The following is a 24,873-nucleotide window of genomic DNA, read 5'->3' on the forward strand; positions in this document are numbered from 1 at the left end:
TGGAAGTGCCAGGACCACGATCAGAGCCACAAACTGGGCTGCATTGGAAGGCTTGAGCAGAGCTGTGCTTTCCTGGCACTCTGTTTGCATGGCAGGCTCAGTTTGGCAGCTGCTTCCCTGGCACACCTCTCCAGGGATCCTTGTATCCCTCAGTCACCCTTGGCCCACCTGGACTTGCCACGGGTACCTGCAGTTGTGGTGTCCTCCTGCACAGGCAGGGCTGCAGGGTGACCACTGCTCTGTAATTCCTGCACACCACTGGCAGTCAATGCCTGGGACTGTGTGTCCCTCCTATTTGCCATCCTATGCAATTCCAGTTTCCTTTTTCTGAGTTAAAATAGAAAGGATGCATTAAGTGCTCAACACACCGCTGTATGAATTTTTTCTACCATCCATATTCTTTGAGAACCCCTGAGCAAAAACTTATCATCCCATAATGCTTCAGCAGTTCAGAAAACCTCCCAAAGGATGCCAATAATTAAAAAATTTGGCTCAAAAAATGAATGACAGAACTCTTACAGAGAACCTTCTCATCTTCTTTCTCATCTGCCCAGACATCCAAGCCTGTCTCCCACAGTGCAGGTCGGTGACTTGGTAACCTCCTCACGTCAGGTAGGAGCATCCCCATGCCCATGGAGAGGTCAGAACCTTTCTCCCTTCTGATTTATCATTCTCCAGTTACATCACCTCAAAATCCTAGTTTCTTTAAAATGAGAACCGCATCTCTTGTGAAGGAGTATAACACAGCAGATTTTCAACTAAATCTTATAAAATGTGGGTCTGCGTTGTTGTTCATGGGGAAACACCAGGTGGGACAGGAAGAAACACGCGTGTCACTCCTGGCTCTTCAGGAATCCCTCCTCCTGCTCCAGTGCCCACCCCTACCTCTCTTTGCACAACAGACTGCAGGAGACTCAGAGGAAAGAGTCAGAATGCAGTGAGAACAGACAACACCCTGACTAGCAAGAAAAGGAATTCACAGTCACACACAGAGGAGTGCTTTATTATTTTTTTAAATATATATAGTTTTTCTAAGTTTTGTACAGCCCACAGAGTGCTGTGGGGTTTTTTTTTGTTTATATTTAAAGTTGCTGGTGACTACAGCAATATAAATACTATGAGAAGTGAGAGGTGCTGTAGTAATTAGTTGCTCACATGCAATAGAAAAGTAAATACAATTAGTTACACAAACACTTGAAGTAACGGAGGTGAGCAGTGTTATTTTAAGGCTCCAGAAATGAATGCACTTTAGTTCCTAGTGTTTCTGTTTCACCAACTCAACTCAAAAGATACATTTTAGAGTGTAATGGGCTTTTAAAGTTAGAAGAGTTTTGTGAATACTTATCTAAAACTTAGAAAGGAAAATGGTGATAAAAGAAAGCAGGAAAAATCATCAAGAAATACAAATAAAATCACAAAGTTTGTTTGCTTTTACATACACAGACTAGAAAGCTGTTTGGGAAGTTAGAGAAATTCAGGGCGAGAACCAGAATGGCCCTCAAAATAATCACCCTCACAGATTTCTGTGCTTTTAAAACAAACTTATTCCCCCTCTGTGTAAAAACCCCACTCCGAGCAGCGGCTGCCAAGGCAGAGCACTGAGCTAATCCTTGGCACCGCCAGCATTCCGAGCACGGACAGACAGACATCCAACAAGGCTGGGCATTGACTCAGCTCCCGGGGCTCCCACCCTCCCTGGGCTCCCACCCTCCCTCCTCCAGCCCTGCCTGCCTCCATAGAACTCCCATTCACTCCCATTCACCTGGGGCGGCGCGAGTGGAAAACCTGACGCACGCACGGGGTTATTTCTGTCTGCAGCCTGCCAGGCTTTTGGCTCTAGTGCCCGCTTGGAAACGGGTTTGTTCATCTCTGTTACAAAAAAAATACTGCCAAAACATGTCCTGAAGAGAACTTTGAAAGCTACACTTCCTTCTAAATGGTTTGTGCTGGGTTATCTGACCCGTTTATTTTAGAGTGTTCTGTGACACTTTTGAACAGCGTGTTTAGTTGTCAGTGACTCTGTCCCTAATTGCATTTTCTTTTGCTCTCCACCAGAGACTTCCTGTACTGTGTATCAGGCAAAAGTTGTATTTATATTTAATGTATATATATATACTTTATTCTGGGATATTATATATACCTTATTCTGCCACCAAATCCACATGTACGGGCTCACCCATTTCATTTCCCCCTTCAAAATGGTGATTCAAAACATGAAAAGAACCCATCCATATTAACCACACCCTGATCTATTAAGATTTAAATTACAGAACAGATTCTGCCCTTCCATAAATAGAGAGCATTTCTGCAGTGAACATTTATCATGTTTCTTTATTGTCACTTTAGGATAATGGGTTAGTCACATTTACATGGTGTTCTCCTGAATTAATTTATATGAGGAGACAAGTTTTTGTAGAAGACTAATTCAGGAAAGACAAAACAACCCCTAGCCTACACAGAACAGTGTCCAAGCAAGATGGAATGGAACAATTTCAATATGATATTTGAATTTTAATCACCATGGTGAATTACAGAATACCTCTAAGAATGACAGTGGATTACTCTGCAATAATGGCAGCATAACCTAAGGCCAGATTCTTGCAAAAAGGTTCAGAAAGCTACTTAAGGTGAAGACAAACATGTATTTCTCACATCAATTAAAATATTCTGCTATATATTAAAGCTGCTTATGATTAGGTTTTATATATGAGAGCTTACAATACCTGATAACCAAATATTAACCTCGTCATCATTTACTGGCAAGCCCCAAACCCATCAAACAAAACGACATTACCAGAGCACATGATACCAGGCCACTAAAGTCTGATTTGTGGCAGCCATCCTGTAAACTTGAACCAGTTTTAGGCATCCTATAATGAATTAATAAACCCAAAACACTGGTCTTGATGATAAAGATAACTACTAAAATACTTGTCTTTCATCTATACTTTTTCTGTGCTTTCCATCTCCCCACACCCTGAACATGAAATCTTTGTGACTGAATAAAGTAGGTGTACATGAAATATTCCCACTTTGTTTTAGAAAACAAAAAAGTAGCTGTAGATGTTCACGGATACTTGCTCTGATATTTTGCTATTACCTTAGAGGTGCACTGTAGGGAAGGGAAACATCAATCTCTTTCAGAAAAGGATTTTGGGGGAACATCTCAAATATCCTAAATGGCTTAAAAATTAAACAAACATTCCTCATATACAGTTCTCAAAACCATGTGTTATAGGACAGCCATAATCTGATACAGGACCATGAACAGCAATGGTTCCATGGTAAATTTATTTCAGTTTCAATTAGATTCAGTGCACCCACAGAAAGATCTTTTACTATTTCTTAACTTCAAGAATTTGTGGAATATTTTTAGGCTTAACCAAGGCTGTTGGTTGTATCTATATTTTGTGTTGACAAAGTAATACAGGCTAGAATTCCATTAATGATGTCAAGTTTGTTACTCAAAAATCATGAGCCCAAAGGGTGCAACAGTCATTTCTCCATATACAGCATCCCCTGGGCAAGAAAACATCCTTGAAAGGCTCTCTTGCCCAGGAGATGAAAACCAAGGAAAGCAATTTCTCTCAGAAATACTCATTGTAAGGCCAGAACTTCTGCAGAAGTTACACTTCAACCTCACTGTTTGCACTGGCTGATTGTTCAGGTTATTTACCTTTTCACCTTGTGTTGACTGTTCTTGCAAAGTCTAGAAGAATTTGTTCAAGTCAGAAACAAAAATGGAATTCAATCAATAGAGTTCTGTCATAGAAACAAGTATCAACAGCTACCTAAAAAATCACTTCAACTTGTCAAATACCAAATAGCTACATTAGAATCAATAAAAGTATTAATTACATCAGCTTAGTTGAAATATACTTCAATTTTGTTTTATTTAGAGGAGGTTGTTCTTGAAAAATTTCAAGTCTCTTAACAGCGAGACTTTTTAAGATGTCTGGGAACAGGCAAAATGCTTAATTATATCACTCATTTACCTCCTGTTGTCCTGTTTTGTATTCAGGGCAGGTTGATTAACTTTGTGCCTTCGAGATGAAGCCACACAGTTATTTCTATTAAACAGGAGAATGAAAGGCTGAGTCAAAGCTGCACATGGAGACAGCATCGTGCAAGTGTGTTATTAGATACTATTGCTCTTTTCTCCAGGTCACCCTCTGCCCAGAAAAAAGGCATTTATGGCATGGGAAAGTTAGATCAAAGTCCCCTGAAAACAGCAGCCCCCAGGAGGTAATAAAATAGGAAGTTTCAAAGGAATACAGTGTAACAAATAAATATGGTTGAATAAAACATCTGCTAAGCTTCAAACGTGTTAAATTTATCATTCTGAGATACGAAGGATTTAACTGTGCAACAGATGCTTTAATGAGACCAAAAGGCTTTAATGGAGTTTAACATACGAAGGAAGAAAATCATCAAGAAGGACAAAATTATGTAAAACTTGCCCAGCTCTAACCGCACTTTTCTTCTGACACAATTTGTCCAGAATGCTTTACCACATTCCCCCCATCTGTAGAATTATTAGTGTGATATGCACATAAATCAGTAGGACTAGGTCAAGTCTGCCTTTCCTTACTGCATGAGCGAACATGGAACAGGAATTCAGGAGTAAATCTCCCTGTAATTCATTTTACAAAATGGCATTGACACATGACCATTCAGTGCCATTTTGTGAAGGTGACTGCAGAAGGTGAAGGGGAGGAGGAAAAAAAAAAGAAAAAAGCCTACAATCAAGAAAAGGGGAAGAGATTTTAAAGTATAGTAAAGTATTTAAACACAGCTCTACATGCTAGATATAATACCCTGAGGCAGCTAGAACCATAAAAAATAAAATCTGTAAATAAAATAAAAATAGAAGCAAGGAATACTTTGCATTCTAAATGGCATTCTGAGATTAATTTTAAAACATGCAGAGTTCTCAATGAGGCTGTGAACAACAGAAATGTTTCGGCGATATAACAAGCAAATAAGTTAGTTAATTTAAAACAGATTAAGGGTTAAGGGAAATGAATAATTACTTTACAGTCTCATTGATACAGAAGAGATAAACAGTCCTGCAAGATGCCTAAGCAGTCTAATTATCTTGCCTCCACGTCCAGACAAAACCAGTAAGCAACAAATAGGATTGTGCAGGCCACTGTTGCTAATGTTGTGAATTGGGCACCGCTGGTTTTGAACTGATGAACTCCCAGTGCTCCACTTGCTCCTTCCCACAGGATTCACTGCTGTGTTCCTCATGTGGCTCCAGAGGGAAAAATGATATTCTAGCCCATACTGACTTTATCTTTGATCACAATCAAATTTTCATCTGGCTCAGGTGAAAAAAACCCAAACAACCCAACCCAAAAAAGCCTAAAACGTTGGCCTCTGTTTTTATCCAGTCAAATTAATTCTTTCCAGGAGTCCACAGCTGCTTTACCCAGCACAGAGAACTTTCTAGGCACAAAATGCATCTGTTGGACCAAAGGGGACTTTTAGCATTTTACTTTTAGAGCGAATGCTGTACACTGAGTTCTGCCCTTCCCAAATATTAGCTTTATTTTGCTGTACATACATAACCTACCCTTACAAGTGCCTGCCTGTATCTCACTGACACACACTTGGCAATCCTCTCTTGAACACTTCCCTGTCATTAGGCTGCACATTGCTCTCAGCATGGGAAATAGAATCAAAGAATCCTCTTATTCAAAGATCCTTTTCCCATTTCATAATTAGTCAAACAATGAAGGGATACAGCACAGTTCACTTCTATTCTAGCAGCCTAGCACCTCTTATGATATAATTTCCTTTAGTAGCCCAGGATCAAAACTATATATAGTTACTCTTTTCTTGTCCTAAAGCTTCATTGATATCACATGAAATAGTTTAGGACCACATTAACAAAGGACCTCCCCAGTACAGAAGACAGAATTTTAATTACTTGAATTAAAATTATTTTTCTTTAAAACTTTGGGATATTTAAACATTAAAAGAGATATAATACTGCTCAGCTCCTTGTATCTTAGAAAGTCTATGCCTGTTTATAAGCCATATTCAGTTAAATCCAAGGGTCAATCCAAGGGCTTTTTAAATATACTTTACTAAGACTTATGCCAAATTCTTTCAGCTGGACACAGGTGATTTTAGAAAGTACTACACCATTCACACCATGCTATAAAGAGGGCAATGAACTGCTAATCCATTACTTATTCCCACATAAGGCTACAAAAGAGTGAATACTTATGAGATGACCAAGACCATTTCAATTTCCAGTTACTCTGAGTTTGTTCTTGGGGTGATGCTCCTATTTTCCTGTTTTAAATGGAACAAATGGAACAAAAACATTGGCTCACATTGTATTCCAAAGAGGAATGTGACTTTACTGCAGATTCAGCAAAGTTCAGTCTGCAGTCTAGTTCCCCCATTTCTCACAAGATGTTTTGATCTCTTAATCAAAGAGAATTCAGAGATTAGAATTTTTAAAAACATACTATATCATTGAACAGATGTTAATCAACATGAAATATTTAGCTTGTCTCAGATTGGTAAGCACAGAAACTAAATTTTAATGTTAAAAGGAGGAAAGGAAAAACATACACCATGTAAATGATGCATGAAAAATTACAAACTTGTTTTTCCACCTATTACTAATATATATGAAGTCTGCTGCAGGCATTTTTGTCATTCTTTTTTTTTTACCCAAACATATAAACCCACAATATATTAAGGTTTGTATGTCAGACACTCATCTTTCATAGGGCCCTGGAAGCCCCGTACACCACAGCTTTTCATACCTGAGCTGCAGTGATGTGCAGTGACTCGTAATCTTCACACAAGTCAGGTGAAAAGAAAATAAGTTACAATACAGCCACAAGCCTGAACTTGCCTGGATGAAACCCTGCTGGTTTGGGGCAGATTAGTTAAGGAAGATCATACAAGAGAGCTAATCTCTGTTTTACAGCAGGAATGGAACAAACAAATCATGCTAACCAGCAAAAACTGAAGTTTTTATGGCTTTTCAGTACCAGAGAGGGTAAATATTTAAGTCATCATTATAAATGTTACATGAAATGCAATATACCACAAGGAATCACTACAACTTTTATTACAGCATTTTGGAACTGCCACTGAGTTTCACAGTCTTAGCAGTATCCAAAAAAACCCCAAAAACCCCCCCACACCTAAATTGAGTCAAAAGTTTTGATAAAATTCTTTTTCTCAGAAGTCCAAGACAATTGGTTTTGGTTCCCTGCCCTGCCCCGTGGGACTGTTAGCGACATCTACAATGGATACTGGATTATTTTTTGTTGAGAAATAATTCAGCAGGAAGAGCTGACTGTACAGACTAAATATAGTTAGACTCTCACTAAAGGATTTACAAGCTAGATACAAATATGACGTTATTTTCCTCACAGAGTTGCCACTCACTTTCCATTTTTTCTCTCACTGAGAGCACAATAAGTATATTGTCTCAACAGAGGCTCTCAGGCTTATTCCACCTAGGGCTGGTGGGAGGAAAGGCTGTGATTGCTGAGCATCCTCAGCTTAGAGATGTGAGAAAGAGCAACCTGCTGCCCTGGAGGAGCCCTGGTGATGGAGCTGTGTTTGGGGGATTCAGGGCTGGGGGTCAGGGCCAGGAATCCCTCCTGCCTGGCCAGAGCTGGCCACAGCCCTGCAAACCCTGCACACACACAGCTGAGCTCCAGAGCATCCTTCCCACTGCCAGGTGAAGATCTCTGTGTGAGAGGCTCACACCTCTGTTTATGTGTTGCAGTCTGGTGAGAAATCCTTTAAGGAGTCCCTTCACTTTCTTTGAGGCACAGCATGAAGATATCAGTGTCTCCCTCAGTGTAGGTCTTTTGAATATGTATTTTTCCCTGGAGGGTGTGTGCTCAGGAGCATCTTTAGGGGTTTCTGTGCTGAAGCCCAGGGCACACAGGAGGGGCTCTCACACACTCCTGCATTGGTGCCATCCCCACCACCCTGCACCCCACAGCCACCCTGAGCAGGTCAGGTCTACACTCTGCAGGAGCTACACCCCATTTATCAGTGACTGAAAACAGCAGAGTCAGCTGCAGTTTATAGGGTGCAGTAAGACTGGGGCAGGTGGGGAGTAAAATATTAAAACTGACTGAAAAATGCAATCTATTACCTAACTCAAAAAATAGCTGGAAAAATATCACTGAAATCCTATGAATGTCTGTCTTCTTTCTTTTCTCTGGTGCTACTGCAATCATTGCCTTGTGTATTTTCATATTCTATTTCGCCCCATCAGCCATTTCTAGAACCTGAAAATTTGTAACTTATCTGGAAGTCTTCATAACCATTTTCAAATGATATAATTGTACACAGAACAAACTTTTTTTGGGTGGTTGTGTAAGAGCAAACTGCGGCATCCATTTCTAGACACATTCTTTACGTTCACTAACAAACCCACCTCTCGTTCATTGTGCTTCTTAGAAATATCATTTCTGGTATATATTGTATCAGGGAAATATTACAGAACTTTCACCCAAGACTGACTCATCCCCTCCCACTTTTCTTTTAGCAGACTGGAGGTCCATACAGCACAAGCCCAGAATGTTACTGTATAACTGGAAGATACAAAACCTTATTCTTGTAAAACCCCACAAATACTTGGTATTTCCCTTTCAAGACAGCTCTATGTGTAGTTTCCTTTTACAGCACAGGAACGGAGTGGCTTCTTCAAATGAAATTCCATTATAAATATAGCAGAAAGCTCTTTTATTAATGCTCCATAGGAAAAGCTGGCCTGATTCTAACTCCTGAAACTGCAGCCTCTAAGCTGCTTTCCCAGAAGTTTGCACCAGATGAGGTGCTAAAGGCTGTGCTGGCACGCCTCACTTTCCTTTCTGTCCAGCAGAACCATTCCAAAGGCAGCACGTTCATCCTGCAGGGATGGCAGGGATGCAGTGAGGTGGACAAGGTGTCACAGCTCTCCCCTTCAGCTGGAACCAGCCGGGGAAGGGAAGAGTGCACGGTGTCATCTTTCTAAGTGAAATAAAACTCCACTGACAGGGCCAGTGTATGTGTGTGAAAGTGAGCCAACAACTCCCCTCCCTCCCCTTCTTATTTTAATGGAAGTACAGCTAGGGTTCATCCTAACCCACGGAATTTTCTCTTTTTGGGCTTGGTTTTCTCACTAGTGAGAGTGACACAAGTGCTGTATCCCAGAATTAACAACAGAGAGCTGCAGCTCTGGAAAATACCCAATCAAGTGGCAATTTTGCTTATTAAACAGGAAGAAAATAGACAGTTTTGAATAATACTAGCAAGACAATATTTTAAAAAGAAAATACTGGTTTATATTATGGTCTGATTAGAAACTTTTCAGCACGTAGACGTGTCTGTTTTAGCAAAATTAGAATTATCCAGTTTAGTTCCAAAATTTTTTCTGTATGAGTTGACCATTTAGAGCCCATACTTTCTGACACAGAAATTCTCTCATTTCTTAAAATAATGAGGAAGGAGAAAAGCCCACAGAGTTTCTCTTATTTGCAAAGCTGAAATAAAGTGGCTGTCACGAAAAAAAATCACAACTCTCTACAGATTGAACCTCAAACTACTGATTCTATTAGTATTGAATGTACATGATTATCAAATGGTTAATTGTTAGTTTGCTCTACAAAAAGCTAGAAAACAGTTACTAAAGGATCTTTGTGGAACTGTTAGATGTTACTCAAGAGCTGTAACTTACAAACTCCATAGATATTCATAAGAAATGTCAAGTTTTGGATAAATGGCAGGTCTATTCACCAACAACCAGTTGTTTATTCTGACTGGAGGTTTATCAGCCTTGACTCTCAAACTGATATGCACTTACCTCAATAGCTGGAGGTATAAATGCTCTCAAAAAAAAAGAAAACATGGATATAGAGAACCCCTGCCCCATTATTCGTGTCACAGAATTCCTGCAATCACTCTATTACTATGTAAAATAAAGTGGTATTACTATACCACAAGGTTTTGTATTTGACAAAACATGACAAAGTTGTGGAGACCTTTAAAATTACACCAGTTGACAGGAAGAAGTGTTTCGTGAATGTCCTTTAACCTTGTCTTGTCTTTTAACCTGAAGAACAGTCTGTTCTTTTTTGCCTGAGAGGAACATCAAGCTCATCAAGCTCAGGGCTCACCCTCTGCCAGGACAGAATTCCACTTCTTCTGTGCACCATGAGAAGTTTTGGGGTTTTCTGCCCCCCTCTCTCTGTCTGGTGACCGACACAACAAAGAGCAATCTTTAATTTCAATCCTTGCATCTCTTTCTTAATTTGTAGTGGTTTTTAACCAAAAAGTGCTTCCAAAAGGAACCTAAATTCTTACATTTTGGACTGCAGATGAGCATAAGCTCTTGCATACCTGTTTCCAATTAAGTTTTAACACAATGCAACTATAAAAAACAATCCTGTAAACCAGAATAATCTTTAAATAAATTGCCTTGGTTAGATTAGGGAAGAGACTTTTATCTCCTCTGATTGTCCTATTAACATATTGATCTTCTGCAATTTAGTTCCATTGATCAAAACCATTCAATGTAGTATTTTTCTCTCTTTTTCTATTTGGACAAGCAATTAATAGTTTACACTCCTTAGTTCTTGAGCAACAAGCTCTGGGTATAGACCCATAATGTAATTGTGGGTGACTGCTGTAGATACCGTTGCTACACAACAAACGAAGTGGGACTTTACACCCACAATATAAAATGAGATGTAGCTACAATGACTGGCAGGTGCTGGAGAGGATAGTTGGGGAGATATGAGAAGCAGAATTCCATAGGCAAGCAGGAAATCACTCCCTGATTCCTTGTGCAAGTGAAGCCTACAGAGACAGCCTGTGTTACCAGAGATTTTATTCAAATTATAAGCACTAAAAATCGACATGACAAAGCCTCACAAGCCTTTGTGTTTTGAGCAAGACAAAAACAATTAGCAACACATGAAAGTTACTATTTTAACACCTTGGTGAAGTGTCTATGTGAAATTGGTTTTACTGCATTATTGAAACACAGCATTTTGTACTGGTGTGGTATGCTGAAATTTGAATAGCATGGAACCGTAACATTTTAAAACATGCAGTTTCTTGTTTTCTATCTTTTCTTCCTAGAGGGATTTCCAAAAGGTGCCTAGTAAAAAAAGGTATGCAAATTTCATATTGCAGAATAGCTTGAAGCACATAAATTCAGATTCTGTTCCTTAAATGCTAATAGCAAAGTCTGAGGGATGATAAGCTCAGAAATTTAGGAAGTACAAAATTAGAAAGAATGTTGACTCAATAAACTGATACCTTATTTATAATGATTGTGTTATGACTGCAGTATAGTCTTCTACTTCCTCAATTTGCTTAAATTATTCTGTATTAAAATAGTTCAGAGATCTTCAACCAGACTTGAAAGATAGAGATACTTAGTACAAAAGCTCTGAATCAGCTGGAATATCCAGATTTCCTTTTCATTCTCATTTCCCTCTTCTGCTCCAATCTCATTCAACAGAAGGAAGAATTTCTGGCATTTTTACTTGATTTTTTCCCCCCATGACTACTTCAAAAAAACCCTCCTTTATTTCTATTCCATCTCTGTTTCTGCCCTGCTGTGGCTGGTGTCCATTTTGCTGTCTCACCTAGAAGCCCATGCTCTGTTTCCTTGTTTCCAGGCTGTGGGTTTGATACCAATCTTTACATCACCTTGGCAGTGAACAGGCTCCAGGTGACCCAGCAGGTTTGGGTTTGAACTGTGAAACCACCTCTAATTTGGCAGAGATAACAGAAGTGTTATGCATGACAGAGCTGCCAGTGGTCAACCACTTGTCTTTTAGCAATTCTAAAGGAACCCATGGATGAGAAAATTGCTCAGGGGGCTGCAGCAGCTCCCCTGGAGTTACAGGGCCCACGAATGGGCAAAGTTTGATCTGTCCTTACGTGCCCCACACTGCTCAGCATGCACTGCAATATTATCACAACACAAAAGTGTACAGCAAGTACTTTTCTTTTCAAGCAGGTACTTTTAGAGACACCTGCTTGTATCACGTTTCTTTGGTAAATAGTCTAATATTGTAGCCCAGCTTCAGAACGTGTAAGACTTTTTCTTGAAAATGCAAATGAGCTGTCACAGACTCCTAACCACATTATCCTACCTTTTCCAGCATTCATTGACTCCCCTTATCTCTAAATTAAGTATTCCATCAGAGACTATGTTGGAAGAAATCCAGGGTTACTGTTTGCCTTAAGAAGAATAGATTTTTCTGCAGTAACAGTTAAAGCAGAAGGTGAACAGAAAGCATTGAAGAGGGCTGTGTTTTCTCAAAATGGTAAATCTTTAAAAAGATTTGTAATTGCAGGATGGAATTCATAGTTAAACAAAAATATGTTTTCAATCACAATTCTGTATTGTCCCAAATAATAGGGAAAACCAGCTATTTTCAGAAGTCAGCAGAATATTACACAATAATAATAATATTTCCAAACAAGCAGACAATGTCCCACAGTGACAAGCCATAAATCAGTTGCTTCCACACATCTGACTTGATTGCAAAAACTGTAATTGTGTGTTTTCTGCTGTTTCATAAGACTCTGCACAGCCATTTCTTCTAACTGTTCCATGGTCTGACAGCAGCAGCTCTGCTTTCTGTAAACAGCCTGCAGAGCAAACAGAGGAGCTGCTGCTGTTTGCTCTGCCCTGTTTGCTGTTCCGCCACTCCCAGCCCTCGGCACTCACCCACGAGTGGTTTCAGGACAAACCAGAAAAATGCAGGCACCACACAGAAACCAGTGCCACCTCTCAAGAGGAGTCTGTCCCTCCAATTCTAGTTCTCCAGGGCTATGAAAAAAACCTGGTAAGCCATCCATTGTAATCATCTGAATTAACAAACTATCGTGAGTTACAGGAGGAGAGGCAAGTTACACCACTGGAAGGGTCCTACACTGCCCAAAATCAAAAGTTCAGAGGCAAGACATGTCAACAAGTTATTTTTGTCAAACAAATGAAGGCATTAAGAAGATGTTTCCTCAGGTCCCAGTTCTTTGCTCTGCAGTGACATGAGAATCTTTTGTCAGAAATATTGCAAATACTTTGTACTCCTTTGCCCAATTATACTGCTCAGCCTACAGAAGTGAAGTTGTCAAGGTCAGGTGCTGCTGCTGATCTTTCAAATATTCAGAAATTATATTCAGGAGAGTACAGAACTTGAAGTGGATTTATATTAATGTAAAATTAATCTGTCTTTGAGTCTACAGTTTCTCTTTCAAAAGCTGAAGTAGAAAATAAATATAAATGCACCTGAGAACTTTTAGTGATACACTTGATCAAAAGTAGTGAAGTAAAACTGAACCCTTCACAATGACACTCAACCAGAAAATTGTTTTAGTTTAGAACTGCTGTTATACATGAGGACTCCTCATACGAATGTTCTGTTGCAAAAGTATTTCAACCTTCACCTTTGCATTAGAAATCAAGATACATGGTTTTTTGTATTTAGTTTAGAATTACATGAGCTTAAAAACACGTGCTTTTGAATGCATAGGAAGATACATATTCACAAAATGAGGGGAAAAGAAGGTAATTTTGTCACAACATTGTCAGTGTCTTGAGAAATAATACACCTCAAAGGCATCTAATCCCTTCCAACCGTGTTATATAAGAGTAGAACATACTTTTACTGATCCTTATCTACTTCACATTTGCTCTGTGAACTGCCAGCAGGAAAGCAAAAATAAAGTTTACACTTTGGAGTAATTTAAAAAATGAGTTTTCACTTACCTAATTCTTTAGAAACTGGAGAATCTGCTGATATGTCCCCAATCTTTGCAAGGCTATCATAATACGCTCTTCCAGCCACTACCATAACTGGGGGTGAGTGAAAAAAAAAAACTGTTAAAAAAAACCAAAATTACTTCAACTTTTATTAATGTATGATCCTATGAAGTCTTGTCATCCAGAGCACAGAGTAAGAGAGGGGTATATTGCAGAAAGGAAATCCTTCTGTCAGGGAGACGTGGAGTCCCCCAAAAAACAAATCAGCATTTCCCTCTGAAGCTGGCTGTTACAGCAACCAATAAGCTCCTAATATATACCACAAAGTTTCAGTTATTCCCAGTTAATCATTTCCTGGTCAGGGCTGATCTGAAAGCAGAGCCAGTTTCGCTGGAATGAACGCGGAAACGTCGGGGTTCAGGCTGCAGGGAGGCCAGTGGGGAGAAACAACTTGCACAGGGAATAGATCTGCACTGCCTGCCTTATATCTCCAGTATCTAGAACTCATCTGCACATCACCAAGAAAAGAAGTAACAAGTACAAACTGACAAGATTTAATGTGAAAAATAACCTATTGAAGTTATCTGTCATCATTTTTTTGTAGCAGTACATTCTTGACCTGAAGTGAAAGTCAAGCAGAGCCTCACTGTTGACTTTAGAATAGTTTTTTTTTCCTGAGAGGAATATAATAGCTAAATAGAGGTCTGTATTTTATAGTTTTTACTAGTAAGGTGACATCTTTGGTTGCATAACAGTATATTCACTGAGAAGCCTGAAAATTTTCCAAATCAAACAAAGATTCTCTTTGAGGCTCTGTTGCATTAGAAAGGTGATTTCTGTCTAAGCTCTGTCTCACAGGTGCTCTGTACCCAAACTTTGTGAGCAGAAGAATTATCCTGGCGCTGCTGATGGAGCAGTGTGCCACCTGTACAAGAGCATTTGATGCCAGTCCAACTCTTCCTATCTGTGTTTTCTCAAGACAGCCCCAAGTCATTTTTTTCACCTAATACAAGCACTAAAAAAGGAAGGAAATCTGTGATTTTCCCTGTGCTAACCAAGCTAAATCATGAACCCCACTTGTATAGCCCCTTCACCAGTACTGTGGCAAATAAATCATTTATGCAGAAAGGGAGGGTTTTTTGACCATTTGTCCTCAAAATGTAGAAAAATACATTATAAACATATCTGGAGTTCTTGTAAGTTTTATGTTCTTTGTCAGCCTACTCCAGCTTTTTTGGAAAGCTGTGAAGTGTTTGATTAGCAACAGAGTATTTACTGCTTGTTACAGATCTATTTACACCACTCAGAACCGATGGTGGAGAGATTACCAATTTATGAGAGTCCAAAGATGACTTTGCAACAGTTGTTGCAACACTGTAAATATTCATTGGAAATTAAGCATTCATGCTAGATATGCCTTATCAGCTAGGCTTAAAGGCAAATGTAACAAAAGACAAAATGTAACATATCAACAGCAAAGCGTGTGAAAAGCAGAACTCTCAGAAACAGGTACAGAAATATTTCAAATGAATATGAAAACACTGGTTATTACTTCTGGTACTACCTGTAATTCCTAAGGTCAGGTACTAGGGAACCACATGTTAATCCATCAAGTTAGGCACAGCCACAAATAAGTCAGCATTTCCCTATTTTCATCTCCAGCAGGCTTTGGTTTTATCTTTTTCTCAAGCCAGGTCTAAAATTTGCATGAAGAGAGATTTCAATGCCTGCTTGGCTATGCACTACTTCTGCAGGATCCCATTTCTCAGAGGACTGCATTACACAGAGGGGAGAGATGTGCCACAGGCTTGAGTGAGGCAAAACTAGAGAGATTTTACATGGCTTTAATATGGTATCAAGCAGTCTGACAGGTCTGCACGGGGAAATGGAGCAGGCTCTGCCAGGTCTGGGAGTCTGGAGCCCAGTCCTGGAAAACCCTACTTAGATTCTTTCTGTGAAGTCAATGACAGAAGCAGGCAATTATATTCTAAAATGTTTGAGAGACCAGCCCTTAGATTCAAACTCAAATTCATTCTGATTTTGACTCAACGAAAAAGATAGCATCAGGATTAGTATGGGCAACAACAACAACAAATCAATCCACTGCTGCAACTTGAACTAATTCACATTGTTCTGTACTCAGGGTTACCTAAGCAGTGACGTGTGTAGGTGAGCAGGAACAGATCTAAGAATGTGAAATATCTCTGGAAGGTGTTTTCAGAGAGAAAAAAAGTAACACCTAATTTACATAACTCTGGTTTTTTCACTTATTATTGCAATGTGGGTTACTCAAACCCACTTTCAGTTTATTCTGCAGGAGCTCTGTGCCTAAGTGTTTGTGGTGCAACTTCTCCAGGACAGTGGAAAAAACCCAAAAGACTGGAGAGAAGGTACATATATTTGTATATTTGTGCTTGTTAGTTGGGTTTTTTTCCTCTTAATTAAACACATCCAAAGTTCAGCTTGAGAACTGAGCCTATATATACAACTCTCATATCCAATATATATATTTAAATGAGAATTAAACCTTCTTTCTAAACGCAGCACCTGGAAAACTTACCATTAACAGCTTTTTCATAATTCTTCCCCAGATTTATTAAATTCCTCAGTCCGGGATTGAACTGTTCCATAACATTCTAGTGAAAGAAAACAAAATTTGTGTTATAACCAAGGCAATTCCACAGTGGGTGTAAGTATTAATCTCAGTGTCACTCAGGCCTAGTTTACAACTGAGAAGTTCATGGAGGGATGAAAATTGGAGGATTTGAGAGACACAGGAAAACAAAGGATGGAAGGGAGGAGAAACTGAGCATTTTAGATCAACAAATGGGAATAAATAAAGTTAAACTATTGCAACAGGGGGGAGTCTGGCTGTTTATAATACAAAAGGATGTCAAGTGTGTGAACAACGTTTGTGCAAGACCATCTTTTATGGTAGGTGCTGTTGGAATGAGAGAAAACCTTTACCCACTGTTCTGTAAATTCAGACAACAACTTTCTAACAGTGGTTCAAGATTTGAGTTGCAAAAAATGCTAGAAAAGAAAAGCAGAAGAATTTCACCAGATCTCTGGTTCGTATTCTTCGTGGTTTCTGTGCTACAGATGCATTTAGGGAAATCAGCTATTTTGGGGTTTTATTCTGATTGTTTGTTTGAAATTTTGCAAAGCCGTGTTTTTTTCAGAAAGAAAATGAAAATTATGACCTTATTTAAATAGAAGGGGAAAAAAGTCAACTGCAGCTGCTTTCACTGTTAAATACAATTACTGAAACAACCAGAATCTGAAATCCAGCAGCTCCAGGAAGGATTGCTCTCATTCCTAGCAAATTCTAGACTTCCTTTCCCCAAAAGAAAGGCTATGACATTACTCTGTGAAATTATGTTGTCATGAAAAGGAGATCATGAGATACCTGTAGACACCATTCTGTTATTCTAACAATTTTTATGGCAATACTTTTATGACACCACTCACTGCTGTTCACACAGCGGAACTGTCAAGTTCAAGGAATTCAAAACAGATGTGTTTTGTTTACAAGAAATACAGGACTCGAGAGAAGTGAAATACTATCAAGCTTTTGTCTGTTTTACTACTAACAGAATGAAAATATTTATGTTTAGTACACAGGTGGACCCAAAAAGAACAGCAATACTGTCATATTTGTCTGATTTTCAGGCAAGGCCATGCAGACAGAATTTTATTATTTTTCAAGGAGAGCACTATACCTGAATTCTGCTGAACATAAAAAGTGAAGGATTAACTCCAATAATACTTTAACAGTCATACCAGGTAAAAATATAGATATTTAAATATATAAAACTATTAGATTCTAATACTAGGATGGCATAAATTACATTAAAAGCAGGCACAGAACAACAATACCTGGCCTCACTGCCTTTGTGTACAAATTAAATGCAACTGGGATTGTTTTCTGGTCTGTCCCATTAAACTCTCACCCACCGAAATGCAATCACTGCAAACAAACCATCTATTGTCCCCAGGCCCTTGATTTGTGTTAACTCACAAACCACATCCAGAAATCATTTGGGAAAGCTGTTTCAGCTTGAGCCAACAATGCCAAGGGCTATTCTAACAACTTAACAGGATGGATATTCAGGCTCTGGTGTCTGGGAACATCCCTCCTCCTGCCCCAGCTCTTGAATTTGCTACTGTCAGTGTTGCTGAGGCACTCTGACTGAGGCACTTGTTCCAAGGAGCAAGCTGTTTCTTCCTATTCCAACTTTTTATTATTTCTTCCCAGCTGTGTACTAAAGACGATGTCTGTTGACTTACATGGAGTCAGTGAATCACAAGGAAAATACTAAAAAAAAGATGAATTAGGGGATTGTTTCAGGATAAAGAGTCCTGTATTTTCAAGGATGTGGGGGAAAAAAAATGTACCATGATGGGGTGTGTCCATGGAAAGTAAGAATCCCAATGCCACCTTGAACTGCCACCCTATACTGAACATAATCTTCAAAGATTCTGCCTATGCTAACCCTGTTCCTAAAGCATTACAGAGTCAAACTCCTTATTGCCGCTTGCCTCAAAATTCTAAGGATAACATGATAATTATTTGCCTTGAAGTACTGATTTTTGGAATGACTGTCTTAAGCATTCAGGGGTAAAGACTCCAGTTTTCCTGACATCATCTAATTCAGACTTCAAACCAGTGATTGCACCTGTGTCAGTTGTTTTCATTCAGGAGGAAGTGAACAAACCCCAGTAAAATTACCCCTAACAGCTCCCCTCTCTGAAGCCAGCCCCCACAGCTCTTGTTTTTCACCAGTCCTGATCCCTAGCAGGAATTCATGTCCAGCAGACACAGAGCTGTGCACAGGAGACACAGCAGGTCCACTGAAACACGAGGAACTCACAGGAAGAGCTCCAGGACATCACATCTGCTCCAGGTACATGTAAAACCACTGGGAAAGTGAAGAAACAATTCACAGCCAGTGCCTGCAGGGCTGGAAGGAGCACAGCTAATGGATCCTTTCCCCAGCAGCCCAGGCAGTCTCTGGAGGTGTTTCAGGCTTTGCTCTGCCACAGTGGTTGATTGTCAGCAGAACCAGGCCTGGATGTGAACGCCTGGGAAATGGCAAAACCCTCTGCCATGGAAATTCCCCTTTGGAATCTGCCTGGTCTCACACAGAGAGGTTTATGGGCATCAGCTGATCCTCACTGCACTGGGCAAGGCTCATCTCAATCAAGGGTTTGTGTTCAATAGAAAAACTTAACTCTCCCTGACCCCCCCTGCCATGTCTCCAAGATAATCTGATGAAATAATTCTCAGATTATTTCCCTTTCATACATTAGAAAAAAAGCATAATATATGATATTTTTCCTTCCTACTGAAGACTAGATTCTCAAAGCAAACAAAAAACCTGACCATGCTTCTTAGTGGTCTTTCTATACAATTAACCACAGGTAACCACTGGCTGTCTTTGAAGTCCAGGAGAAGTGTCTAGAGCACTTCATCAAAAAGGGAAACTGCCACAGGCAACTCCCTCTTCAGAGTGAGCTACAGATTTGATATTACCAAGATATTTCAGATAGATTTAAATTATTGTAGTATTTCATTCAGCTTCAGAAGTTATAGAGGACAAGAGCAACTCAAATCAACTTGCACAGCTACTTTTTCTCACCATGCCTTACAGTTTTACAGCTTCTCTTACTTTTAGTCCAAAGAAAAGGTCACAAAAATGAGTGGGACTGAACACCAGTGCAAAATTTCAAGTCATACAATGAAGTCAGGTCTCAAAACTTCTCGAAAAGGAGGACAGAGGAACAAAGAAAAAATTCTGATCAGAAGAACAATGAATTTAAAATTGTCAAAAGTCTCAGAAAATAACAGTATTTTTATCTGCCTTGGTGTACAAGGACATGTAAATAAAACCTTTGTCTAAATCCTAATAAACATCATAAAGTGAGAGAGAGGTTGGGTGAGATAAAGTGGTTCACAACACATCATTTGCCTGTACAGTGAGGTACACAAACAGGGCCTCCTAATTGTCAATCGTGTGTCCTATATTCTAGTGACACACTACCTCTCATGAACAGAATAATTAACGAGAAGAGGAGGCACATGATCAGATCCTACAGCTTTCTATTATTTAGGATGAATGGAAATAAAGGGAAACATTTTCAGAACAGGCAACTGGAAACATCTTTTATAAAGAGACCTTTAGAGCTGGCAAAAGTGACCTTCCAGGGAAAAAAGCATAAGAGAAACTTATTTGAGTCATTAAATCCTCATGGAATCTGTTATAAGAGTTGCTGTGTTCCTTTCACCACATGAAACCAGAGTGAGTTATCCAGCCTGGTGGCACGGAGCTGGCTGAAGAGGAAGAAGCCCTGAATTTCCACTTGTTGTGTGTGGGCATTACATCTTCTGCAGTTCCTGATACTCATATAAACAACGCTAATCTTCAAAACAAATGACAGCCATTGTAAAAGTGCCTTCCTGTAAATGCTCGGCTTTGCTTTTTACTTAAAGACACACCTCGCTGAACAATAGCTCAGCAGGTATGAACACAACTAAACAATGCATAGACTCCCTGCAGTTTCAAGTTTACATCCTGCAGGCACTCTTGCAGGAGTGAATAAAAATGTATTTGGGTAGAATTCTGAAATTAGAAAACTCCCAGAGAAAAGTAGATCTTGATGTCTCCCATCACTTCAGCTAAGCTCTGTATAGCTACCAGTGATTTAGTTTAAATTGTTATTTCTCAGTTTGAAAATGAGAAACTTTTTAAACAAGTCTTTAGTGTTGCCACACTATGTCTGAGAACCCCCTTGAGAAGATTCAAAAGCTGTACAAAAAGGAAATATTACCGTGCTCTACTGTACTTGAAGCATTTTGTACATGAGTGCGTTTCATCTCCTCCTTTAGCTCCTGAAATCCACAATCGTTTTCCTTACAGAAGGGCACAGTTGAGCTCTCAGTACATCTCATATTAAGATCTCATTTGTATGTTAGCTTAATATTATTTTAAAACAGGTTTAACAGAATGGAAAAGACTAAATCAAGACGCCAGGGTTTATTCAAAAAGATTCATTCCTATGACTAATTATTAGTCGTCCTGATGAAAGTTTTCTTGTTTAAGAGAAACTTGTCTTACTAATACATCATCCCTCTGTGTGTTTCAAATACAAACCTTTCCAGGTTATGAACACATGCCCAAGGATAGACCTCAAGTAGGCATAACTCTAAATAAGGGCAGAAGAGATAATTTGTACTGAGGAAGAACTGGATTTTATACAAACTTCCAAAGCCTTCTCTTCCCCCAAGTCAGATTTATAATGCAGGGATACAAAGCAACAGCCTGACTGCAGCTGGTGCTGGCACCATAGGTGAATTTGAATTTTGATATTAAGTCCTGTAGTTTAATAATATTGTGAGTCTTTTGAAAATACTGAAACATGGAATTTTGGATTTTAAACTGAATTTATCAGATCTATTTCCTTGATAAAACAATTAAACCAAAATAATTCTCACTGCCTCTGGGAAGAACAAAGGGTTTTTTTGGGGGGAAGGTTGTTTTTTTTTTAAATTGTGCTTTGGTTGATACTCAAAATTTCTGGGTAAGATTCACTTGGATACAGATGGATATATCTTTTAAATCCAAGATGAGCAACACTAACCATGCCATTATCAAGAGCTCTGAACAGCTCATGCCACAGGAACACTCTGAGCTGCCTGCCCAGCCCCTGGCCCATCCAGGCAGAAGGACAGGTCTGCACCTCAGCACTCTCCTGTCCCCTCTCCCCTCCACTCTGTGTCACAGCCAGATGCCAAGCAGCTTTCCCCCACGCTGCACAGGCTGCAGGGACACAACAAACCACTTTTCTGGGGTGACCAAGTCACCATGTGTGCCTCAGGGGGTCCCAGTGTCCCCCCACAGTGTCCCTTGTCCCCAGAGGAGCTGCCAGGGCAGGGCAGTGTCATACCAGGGAAGCTCTGAGCTTCTGCTGTGGCCCTCTTTAGTCACAGGCTCCCACACCCTTGGGCTCCATTGTGCACGTGCCATTCCTATCATGCGTTCAAGTGATTCTTCAGGCCTTACATAAAGGGGAAATGTCAGCCCTGGTTTTTGCCTGTGCACACACATTTGGGTATTATGCTGTTTATTGAGTCCGGTTAGCCGAAAAACATTGAGGTATTCACTTTGTGATGTTGTTGCCAGAAGAAAGGAGGAACAAGATAAAAATAAAACGGCATTACTCAGCCACCTGATGACTTCTGTAAATATATTTTGAAGCTTTGTATAACACAGGTTACCATGTATTTAATAAATCCAGTGGATTAGCACTGTATGAAAGAAAAAAAAAATCACACAACATTCCCTCACCCCCCCAAAAATAGCAGGCCAGCAAGGTATTCAATTTAATTTTCTATTATTTTTGAGGTCACCCAAAACTTGATTTTTTTTGAGAAGTCTTAAGCCTGTATTTGGTCCTGCAGCACAGATGCCATCACTGCACTAAATAGTTTTTTCCCCCAACCAAGCCTTTCCTCTTACAGGTGGGGAAAGCACAAGCACTACACTGGATTCTGGTTTTTCAGGCAGTGCACTGCTAGGATGGCTCAGGCAAGAGCAGAAGTGCCATGAGCACTGCTGAACAAAGGAGAGCACACTCTCCACACAGGCTGGAGCATGGCACAGAGAGGTGTTCATTTGTTTGAGATGGGGGAGCTGTGATTACAGTCCCAGCCAGTGCTGAATACACAGGCTCCTGCTCTCTGCCCCTAAAGGATATCCAACTGTTTTCAAGATTTCAACTCTGACACAGAAATAACTGCTTTAAAGTGGACCCCGAATCCACTCTCTGTCTGAAGCAGCCTTTATACCTTATCTGGATAAAGTTTCAATTTTTAATGAGGGCAGGGCAGGAGGGTTTCCAGGCCTGTGAGTACGAGCTATGTGATGCAACATGCCAGACCTCTCAAAATACGTACAGAGGAGACATTTCATCACACTGTCAACATTAACTTTGTATTCCTTTGTGGTTTTCCTGGTTATTTCTATCTTAAAGATCCCTTTGAATTAGCCAAGAAAACACTAAAACGTAAACTTTCCCAGGAAATAAGTACTGAGCAACAAGGAAGGTTTTGCTATTTAGAGGTCTCTCATTCCTTTAATACCTATTTTAAATTATATCCATTAAAACACACAGGAGATCTTCTCTCCTCTGTAAAACTGTTTTGACTGCATTCTGGAAGTCAATAGACAGAGCAGAGCATTCCTTTGTTGGCACAGCCCTGAACAGTCAACTTCCCAGGTTTCTCTTCTGTGAGCCCGTATTTACAGAGTGCTCTTCTGAGAGGGGAATTTATGTTTGCTTATGGCCTTGCCACAAAAGTAGCTGATACCAAAAAGCACCAGACTATTTAAGATTATCTGCTCTGGTTCTAGAGGCCAAAATTTATAGCCAGATAATCTCATTTTTTTCAGTAGTTTTGAATGAATTTGATATCTAAGTCCAAAGAAAGTAAACAGCAAATACAACATGACCCCAATATAACTGGACTACTTAAAGGGAGGGGTCAAGTTGACTTAAATGTGTGTTGAAGAACAACAAAAGTAACAGTAAAATTTACTCCTAGTAAATGTTTTCAGAAACCTTTAAATGCTGATGACAACATCTTCAGAAATATGACAACATTTGATAATAAACCAGAAAAGTTTAGTAAATAGTGAAATAGACCACTCCATCAGAAAGCTTTCCTGAGGGCTCAAAACTGCAAGTGCAGTGCAGCTGTAAGTTAAATTTGCAAATGCCTTCAATCATGCAAATTTGAGTGCTTTCTCTGGAACAACACACTGTACAGAACGAGGATTATAGATGCAATTATGGATTACTTCACTACCAATCCAAAAGTATGATTCTCAAGGGAATTTTTCCCAATTAGAATTGCTGTGTTTTGGAAGGAGCATGTTTACGGGGAGAGAGTTCAGGACAAGCGTCTGGTGCCCACAAACAAAATATTTTTAATTCTACAAATAGCGAAGCATTTTAGAAAGTTTGAAAGCCTCCCAACATGAACTGAACCACCCACAGCAGTCGGCACTTTGAGGCAGTGCTAGCTAGGGTGCACCATCATAAATCTGATTATCAGCTCGGGACGCCGGCAAGCAACTTAATTCAGCGTTAAGCCATTTTTAGGCTGTGGCCCGCATGAAGAAACGGTTCAAGCAGAGGACCACAGGATCTCCAAATCACCTTATCACCAAAACACACCGAGGGAAGTAGGGCTGGCTGCTGAACCCAGCCTGCTGGAGAGGGAGAAACCTGTCTGGAAGCCGCCTTGTCCCTGGGGTGCGGCGGAACCGCGGCCGCGGGGAGCGGCCGGACACAGCGGGGCGGGCGGGGAAAAGAAGGAGAACCACCCCCCCCCCAAAAAAAAAACCAAGAAAAGAAGAAAAAAGTAAAGAGAGGAAAACAAAGTAAAGAAGAAAAAAAGTAAAGATGAAAAAAGTAAAGAGGAAAACAAAGTAAAGAGGAGAAAAAAGTAAAGAGAACAAAAGTAATGAGGAAAAAAGAGATAAAAGTTGGCTGCGTTTCCGCGTGAGGAGCCGCGGTGCCCCGCGCCTCCCGCCGCCCCCGGGGCAAAGGTGGCCGCGGGCAGCCCCTCCCCGGCCGCACTCACTTTGTACGTGTTCTCCGTCAGCCTGTTCACCTCCTCGGGGTCCCGGGACATGGTGCCGGCGGGGAGAGCTGGGTCCTGCGGAGCGCCCGGCCCAGCGCAGCCCCGGCCCGAACTGTCAGCAACTGGCGGAACCAGCCGGGCAGCGCCGCCGGGGCGGGCCCTGCGCGCCTCCCGACGCGGCAGGACTGGCTCGGCCAGCGGGGAGGGCCGGGCCGGGCTCGCATCACCGCACTCGGCTCGGCGGGCACGGCACGGCCCGGCCCGGCCGGGCGGGGCGGGCGGAGCGCACGGACCGCCCCTACCTGAGCCACCGCCGCCGCTCCGAGCGCCGCCTCCATCCCCATCCTCATCCTCCTCCTCCTCCCCGCTTCCCTCGCCGGGAGCTCCTGCCCCGCTGGCAAAGCCCAGCCCGGGCCGTGTGGAAGTGCTCTGAGGAGACAGAGCTCTGTTGTGAATACCCCGCGAA

The 24,873-nt window shown here is 40.6% G+C and overlaps 1 protein-coding gene across 1 annotated transcript in view; it reads right to left on the reverse strand.

Annotated features, from left to right (window-relative positions):
• BAIAP2L1 (BAR/IMD domain containing adaptor protein 2 like 1) overlaps positions 1 to 24,608 on the reverse strand; it is a 35,113-nt gene extending 10,505 nt beyond the window's left edge. The window contains exons 1-3 of the mRNA XM_063414401.1: positions 24,408 to 24,608; positions 16,320 to 16,395; positions 13,766 to 13,852 (exon numbers count right to left, since the gene is read on the reverse strand). Of these exons, the coding sequence (XP_063270471.1) occupies positions 13,766 to 13,852; positions 16,320 to 16,395; positions 24,408 to 24,458 (214 nt within the window). The 5' untranslated portion in view covers positions 24,459 to 24,608. The remainder of the gene's footprint in view (positions 1 to 13,765; positions 13,853 to 16,319; positions 16,396 to 24,407) is intronic.
• Between the last annotated feature and the right edge of the window lie 265 nt (positions 24,609 to 24,873).

The sequence above is a fragment of the Prinia subflava genome, chromosome 17 (assembly GCF_021018805.1).
Source record: "Prinia subflava isolate CZ2003 ecotype Zambia chromosome 17, Cam_Psub_1.2, whole genome shotgun sequence".
Taxonomy (NCBI): Eukaryota; Metazoa; Chordata; class Aves; order Passeriformes; family Cisticolidae; genus Prinia; species Prinia subflava.